This window comes from Fukomys damarensis, unplaced genomic scaffold (assembly GCF_012274545.1).
Source record: "Fukomys damarensis isolate Sample0158 unplaced genomic scaffold, DMR_v1.0_HiC HiC_scaffold_15, whole genome shotgun sequence".
NCBI classification, from domain to species: domain Eukaryota; kingdom Metazoa; phylum Chordata; class Mammalia; order Rodentia; family Bathyergidae; genus Fukomys; species Fukomys damarensis.
The window spans coordinates 6,119,083-6,126,772 of NW_022900927.1; the positions used below are offsets into that span (position 1 = coordinate 6,119,083).

At 39.6% G+C, this 7,690-nt stretch overlaps 2 protein-coding genes and 1 long non-coding RNA gene across 3 annotated transcripts in view; 2 read left to right on the forward strand and 1 right to left on the reverse strand.

The window, feature by feature from the left end:
* LOC104872162 overlaps positions 1 to 7,690 on the forward strand; it is a 16,222-nt gene that overhangs the window by 7,924 nt on the left and 608 nt on the right. The window contains exons 2-3 of the long non-coding RNA XR_783080.2: positions 2,210 to 2,328; positions 2,652 to 2,773. This is a non-coding gene — a long non-coding RNA (uncharacterized LOC104872162). The remainder of the gene's footprint in view (positions 1 to 2,209; positions 2,329 to 2,651; positions 2,774 to 7,690) is intronic.
* The window catches only part of Ccdc184 (coiled-coil domain containing 184), a 25,348-nt gene that overhangs the window by 2,007 nt on the left and 15,651 nt on the right, over positions 1 to 7,690 (reverse strand). The window lies entirely within an intron of this gene.
* LOC104872161 (olfactory receptor 10AD1) lies at positions 3,636 to 7,225 on the forward strand. The gene has a single exon (XM_010638312.1). The coding sequence runs from the start codon at positions 4,235 to 4,237 to the stop codon at positions 5,189 to 5,191; it is 957 nt and encodes a 318-aa protein (XP_010636614.1). The 5' UTR covers positions 3,636 to 4,234; the 3' UTR covers positions 5,192 to 7,225.

The window sequence follows — 7,690 nt, forward strand, 5'->3', positions numbered from 1 at the left end:
ATATATATATATACAGATTTCAATTTCAATTTCAATATCATCATGGCTATTAAACTACATAGTAAAAGTTAGATATTATGTGTTCAAGGTTAGAAGATACAGCAACAGTTTTTTTTTCCTCATTGAGTTTATTGGTACATTTTAGGTATATGGTACAGTTACACTCATTATTGGGATCTTGTACCTCTACGTGACAGGTCTTGGTTCTCATTTTTTCCCCTTGTCCCTGCTCTCCCTTCACCCCTCCCCCCTCCCTCTTTACAAACACTTCAATTCCATTTTTTCATTTTCTCATATTTTTCCCCTTATTAGCTTTCCTCTGCCCTTCCCACTTTCCCTACACCTTTAGCCCCTATCTTCCTACTTCACATTGTCAATTATCTCATTAGGATCTTATGTACTATTATAGTTTATTCACACCAGAGAAACTATTCGGTATTTACACATGTGACTTATTTATTTCACTTAGGAGTATATCCTCAATATGTATCAACTTACCTATGAATGAATCTAATTTCTCATTCTTTATGGCTGAGTAATATTTCATTTTAAACCAGAAACACTAAACTTGCTGGAAGATAAATAGGCAGAACTCTTGAAGACATTGGCATAGGAAAAGATTTTATGAACAAATCCTCAGTAGCGTGGGAACTAGCAGAAATAATCAACAACTGGGATCTCATCTTATTTAAAAGCTTCTGCACTGCAAAAGAAACCATCAACAGAACTAAGAGACAACCTACAACGTGGGAAAAAATTTTTACCAGCTGCTCCTCAGACAAAGGACTATTATCTAGAATATATAAAAAACTCAAAATAATCAGCTCCCCCAAATATAAAGACCCAATTCTAAAGTGGGCATCTGAAATGAACAGACATTTCTCAAAGAAGTAAAAACAGCAAGTAAATATAGGAAAAAATGTTCCACATCACTGGTCATTCGAGAGATGCAGATGAAAACAACACTGAGATTCCACCTCACCCCACAAAGAATGGCTGCTGTCAAGAAATCACACAATAACAAATGTTGGCGGCGTTGTGGGGAGAAAGGAACCCTTCTCCATTGTTGGTGGAGTGCAGACTGGTGCAACCACTATGGAAATCAATATGGAGATACCTCAAAGAGCTGGGACTAGAGGTTCCATTTGACTCAGCCATCCCTCTGCTGAGGATCTTTCCAAAAGAATTAAAAGAATCATCTCACAGAGATATATGCGCACCTATGTTTATAGCGGCACAGTTTGTAATAGCTAAAACTTGGAAACAGCCCATTTGCCCATCAGTTGGAAGCTGGATAAAGAAGATGTGGTTTTACAGCAACAGTTTTTGAAATTCATTGTTAATATTAACAAGGACAGGTTTTATATTATAGAATAATACAAGATATGACCAAAATGTATAGTGAATATTTACATTTATAAAACTTATTGCATTGAGATACATTGCCATTATCCCTCTCAAAATATACCTCCTTGCTTCAAATTCAGTATACTTCTTGCCACTTTCTAAAGAAGTTCTAGAAGTCCTCTTTCATGAGTGTTTTCATGAGGTGTGATAAAAAATCTGATAAATGCCATCCAATGGAAAGATAGGCTCATAAAAAGATCGTGGTATGCCTTCATCTACCTTGTTCACTGGATTTGGCACCATGAGACTCTTGGTTCTTTTTCAAACTCAAAATGACCACAAAAGATAAATGCTTTGAATCAGTTCAGGACATAGAGACAGCCACAACAGAACAATGAAGGATACTTACAGAACTGTTTCAGAAATGACAAGAATAATGGGCTAAGTGTGCTTAGCAAAGGAGACTGTTTGGAGGGGGTTAATGATGATGTGTCATTTATTGTAATACTTTTTAAAATTTTAAACATTCACTGTATTTTTTAAGTCATACCTCATATACGCTTATCTGAAGTGGAAAAAAATGTTTCCTTGTTTTCTTGATGTCACCGTTTTCTCCTCAGAGGAAGTCATTTCATTTTTAACTCAGTCATGAAGATAAAATCTTAAAGGACTGAGATTAAATATAAAAAATAAGATTTTTGTTTTAACAAATGGTAATGCTTGTATGAAGCATGTAAGTTTTCATATCTGTGCTATAAAGCGCTATACATGTAACTCTGTAATATAATTTAAGCAGTCATTAATCTAAAATAGTACAGATGTCAAAGAACTAACAAGGTCACCAGGCACCATTCTCTTCCAGAGTGGCCCACCAGGTCAGACCATCCTCCCTGGGCCAGCTCCTCTTCAAACACCATGAGTTCTCCGTTACTTGCCACAGTGATTCAGTGACAAATATCACTTCCACAGAGCAACAATGAGGTAAGATGTAAATTTCCATTATGTTACACCATTTATTTAGACAATGCTTGACTGGTTAACCCTTAATGGCAGCTCACAGACAATAGATGTTGGGTATCACAGGATATTAATTCTGGTACAATGAACCACAGGTAACCAACCTATTCTCTGGTAGTTCCTAATGATTGACTAGGTCAGACCTCAGTTTCTTCTTGGATAAATCCTAGACTTTTCTGGAGTCTAGTTCACTGACTTATCTTGCCCAAGTCTCAACCTGTCCACTAAGTGCAGGCTTCCAAGCTACATCTTAAGCAGTTTTCCCTTGTCTTCACTTCCATTTCTAGGTCTCCAAGAGAAGTCCTGAATACAAGAAAATACCGAAATGAAGGTTATCGGAGTAGAATACCATCCAGACACAGCCTTGGCCTATCAAGATTCATACATAGAAGGAATCTAGACTTTCAAGGTATGATAGGGTGAATAGCTTCTAAAATGCAGATAGTAAATATTAGAATTTAAAACATGGATAAGAGAGCGAAGTGGGATAAGATTTAGATAAATATCAAGCAACCAACACCAAAAATAAAAAAGGGAAGGAGAGAAGAAATAGTGAGGATTGGAAATAGGTAGAAAAAGAAGAAAAGAAGCAACAGAGAGGGAAGAGTAAGGATTTATAAAAAGAGCAGATGCAGGGAAAAACGAAGAATGGTGGAAAGAGCTGAAAGTTAAGCAGGAATATACTAACCAGATTTGATAAGTATTTGAAAGTGGAGGGATCTGATACATAAGAAAAGTACCATAGAGATTAAACATGAACATAATTACTTTCTAAAAGTTACAGTAGTAAGATATAAGCATGATAATTATAAATCCTTCTCTGAAGATGGAAAGAGAAAAGGATTTACCCCTGGAGGCAAAGGAGTGGATGAAAGTTTTCTGAAAGTCTGTTCCAGAAAGGCTGGATTTGATCCCACTCAGAGACTCCCTTTCTAACAGAGATGGTTGGACTTCTTCCTGCCCAGTGTGCATATCCTTCAATTCCAAATGCAGAGGAAAAACAGTCACCTGTTAAGAAAGCATGTGAGAACTACAACCATGCCCCAACTCCCTCATGCACAGCATAGGTGGTTAATGCAACAGCAGCAACTGCTTGTGGGGGAGTCTGGGAAAAGGTGGATGACTGGGAAGTCATGCATGATTGTCTTCAGAAATGTGTAAACAATTCTCACTTAGGCACAATGCTGAGAAATTTTTCTTTTTTTCTTTATTTATTTTTTGGGGGTACCGGGTATCAAACTCAGGAACTTGCACTTGCGAGGCAGGCGGTGACACCACTGAGATAAATCCCCAGCCCAAGAATGTTTTTATTTATACTGTAATGACATTCATCTAAATTAGGTATACAAAGATTGGGCATATTTTCTCTAGAAAAATAAACCTTCAAATATCTCTCAAGTGTATACGTAGTACAATCTTCTATAAACCAATATCTTATACAAGCAAATAGCCCTCAAATATTCCATTCCTAAAATTTTAAAATCTTTCCTCATTTGACAAGGTCCTTATCCACAGGTATTTTATTTTTTTCACCTTTGAACACATGCTGGTTATCGGCTAATCTTTCAACGTTGAGGGCACTGGAATAGATGCAGTATTTCACTGAAGGCCTGACCAAACCAAAGGAAATGTAGCCATCCCTTCCTTAATTTTAATGTTGTGATTCTATGTACACATCCTGTGGTGTCCATGGCATTTGCACTCCTACATCACACTGCCAGTTTACTAGACTGTACTGAGTTCCAGAACATGTATTGCCACACATCCACCATGTTTTATCATTGGGTTTCTATGCCCGCCTGAGTAACTTGTATTACCTTACATCTCTCTCTTGTGTCTTTCCTGTCCTTCCTCCTCAAGTGGGCCCCAGATGGTGGACCTATGGAACAGCAGCATGGTGACAGAGTTCATCCTTGTGGGCTTTGAGAAGAGCCCCCCTGCCACTCGGGCATTGCTCTTCACTCTCTTCCTAGTGCTCTACAGCCTTGCCATGGCCATGAATGGCCTCGTCGTCTTCATCACATGGACAGACCCCAGGCTTAGCAGCCCTATGTACTTCTTCCTTGGCCACCTTGCTTTCCTGGATGTCTGCTTCATCACCACCACCATCCCACAGATGCTGATCCACCTGGTAGTCAAGAACCATACTGTCTCCTTGGTCTCTTGTATGACCCAGATGTACTTGGTCTTCTTTGTGGGTGTGGCTGAGTGCATCCTCTTGGCTTTCATGGCCTATGACCGTTATGCTGCTATCTGTTACCCACTTAGCTATGCCCAGTTCATGAGCAGACAGGTCTGTGTAAGGCTAGTGGCTATTGCCTGGATCTTTGGGTTGATCAATGGCATATTTCTTGAGTATATATCATTCCGGAATCCCTTCTGCAGAGAGAATCACGTAGAAAACTTCTTCTGTGAGGCTCCCATAGTGATCGCCTTGTCCTGTGGGGACCCCCGGTTTAGCATGAAATTGATTTTTGTTGATGCTATTGTGGTGCTGCTCAGTCCCATGGTCCTCATTATCACCTCCTATGCCCGCATCCTGGCCTCCATCCTTGGCACAACCTCCTCCTCAGGTCGGGGCAAGACCTTCTCAACTTGTGCCTCCCACCTAACCGTGGTCATCTTTTTGTACACCTCAGCTATGTTTTCTTACATGAATCCCCGAAGCACACATGGGCCAGACAAAGACAAGCCTTTCTCCCTCCTCTATACCATCATCACCCCCATGTGCAACCCCATTATCTACAGTTTGCGCAATAAGGAAATGAAGGGGGCTATGGTGCGGGCCTTTAGGAGAACCAATCTGGCCCAGGCAGAGTCTGTCTAGCCAGAAGGCCCCTGGGAAAGAACCTCCCTCACCTGGAATGGGAAACATTTACTCCTTCTTGACAATGCTGAAAACCTCCAGGAACAAAGGATTCATGGCTTTCTTGGCACAAGACTCAGACTTAGGCACTTCTCATTTCTAAGGCACAGCTTTCTGACTCATTTCCAGTACTGTTTTGTCTTAGATCTTCCTCAAGAGAATTTGAGACTTTCCTGATTTTTTTCCTCTGTTTTACAAGAGTCAATAAATTAGTGCACTTAATTATATTTTTGTTTAATACTTTCATATGCCATTCCCTAGCCTGAATTTTGCATATACATTTAGGAGTAAATCTCTCTCCTGCTCGCTTGCTCTGTCTTTCTGACATCCTAGTGTCAACTCCTACATCTGCCCTCACCCACGCCACTCCTATACAGAAAAAGTATTTGAAGAAGTAACAAAAAGGGACTAGGGATAGGGCTAGTGCTGGCATCAAATCACAGAAAAGAAAGCAAGGGTCAGCCACTTGAACGTTGTGTTTCAACCCCCACCAGTCAGTGAAGGAGAATTTGTTGTGTCTCTAAATAACAAAGCTGCACTCAATGTATCTGTGCTTACGGGTTGTGGGAGAGGGGTGAGTGGGAGAGGTCACTGTGTTCAACTTCTCCTAAATCTTTTCTTTAGTAAGATAACTGACTGACGTTTCCCTTCCCATCCAAGTAGTAAGAGATCCTATAAAGCTTGTAAAGCTACAAGTTTCCTTCCCTATTATGCTCCCTCCCCCTCATTGCCTTTCTTTTTCTCTTCCATTTTTCATTCATTCCTACTCAAAACTGTTCTACCTGACCTCCTCATCTTAATATCCACTGCATTTTCTGTCCTTTAAGGAACCCTTCTCCACACCCTTTGCACCATTACAGAAGTCGTTTTATTTTCAACCCTATATCCTCTCTGGCTTCCTCTAGCTTCTTTCTTTCACCAAACCTTGTTTTCTTTGACAGAGCTGTACATTTTCAGCAGTTCCTTTTCTTTGGAAACTACATTTTTCTCATGCTTGTTTCATAATAAATAAGGAAGACAGAGGAATGAGCTATTCTTTGTTTTCCAGTGCTACTATCAGAATATCAACACTGAAGGGGAAAACAGAGGACATTTTCCCCTGACTTGTGACCCTTTCCCACATTTTCTGTGCCCCATAATTATGAAGCCCAATAAATCCATTTACTGTACTGATCAAGGGGCTTTCACCCTTTTAAGTACAAAACTTTGCACAAATGCCAGACAGATCAGTGACTACAAACTAAAAGACACAACTCTGAGTATAACAGACTCTTAATTTCCTCGTTCCCTTTAACACCTTATAAAGAGAGAGATACTTTTGACATTTCAGAACCAATGATCCCTCTCAGGTCCTTATCTTAAATGAAACTTGTCTTTGCTGCAAGTTTTTCTTCCTCTCTCCTTTTATTTCTTACAAACACACTTTGAGATATCCTTAAATAGATGTACTACCCTTTCTACAAGGTGTACATCACATATTACCCTGTGCAATGACTTAAAGAAGTAGCTTTACTCCACAAAACTCTATAATCTTTTGAGTACAAATTGGTAAATCTTTAGAAAAATCAAAGAATGTGAGAAACTTTTCTTAGCAAGGAGGAAGAAATGAGACATCACTGCTATGAAGAAGAAACAATAAACACAAAACTTAAGTTTCTATTGTAAAAAAAAAAATTGTACCAAAGTTAAACAGACAAGAAAATCTTTAAGACTACTGTAATAGGAGCTGGACTCAACTCCCCTGAAGTAAGGGGCTGTGAGATTTTTAAGAGCTGACTTGTGTTTGCTAATCAGTCCAACCTAATGGAAAAATAAACTTCTTGTCTCTTCAAGACAAGCAATAGTTTTGCAATTTGAAACAAGGGTCCTAACAAAGTTAGATATCTACCCCTATCCTCAGAGACTGAGAGATAGGGAGTTAAGCAAGTAGTTAGATGTCGCGAGCCGGCGATGCAGAGCACTGTCCAGCGGTGCCTCAAACCTGAAAGAGCAGTGGGGTGGAGATGGGGCAGAGAGAAAGGAAGGACGCCAAGACAAGAGTCTGATCAAGGCGACGTTTATTGCCGGCAAGCATCAGCCTTTTAAAGCAAAAAAACCACAAACTATTATGGGATGGGGTTACCATAGTAAATGAAAGTTCACACAGGAAAAGAGCAAACAGGCTCAACAAAAACAACCACCGTGGGTAGTAGTAACCCAGACAACCACACATCTGAAGGTCAGAGACAAGAAACTGCAACTTTCAGGAATTCCACAAAGGAAACACACCACCTGCTAAACTGGAGAAACTTAACAAACATGGAGTTACTAAAGTTAACAATACTTACAACTAATACTCATGATTCCCACAGTTAGACATTAATGAGACTGAGGGACAAAAAGAGTGTAGGTGTCCAAAGTAATATGTAATATGCATTGCCAGTTAAAGAAAGACTTCAATGTGTGTGTGTGTGTGTGTGT

What these genes read in the sequence shown, in the direction of transcription:
- LOC104872161 (XM_010638312.1), top strand. Translation starts at nt 4,235, where the DNA reads ATGGTGGACCTATGGAACAGCAGCATGGTGACAGAGTTCATCCTTGTG.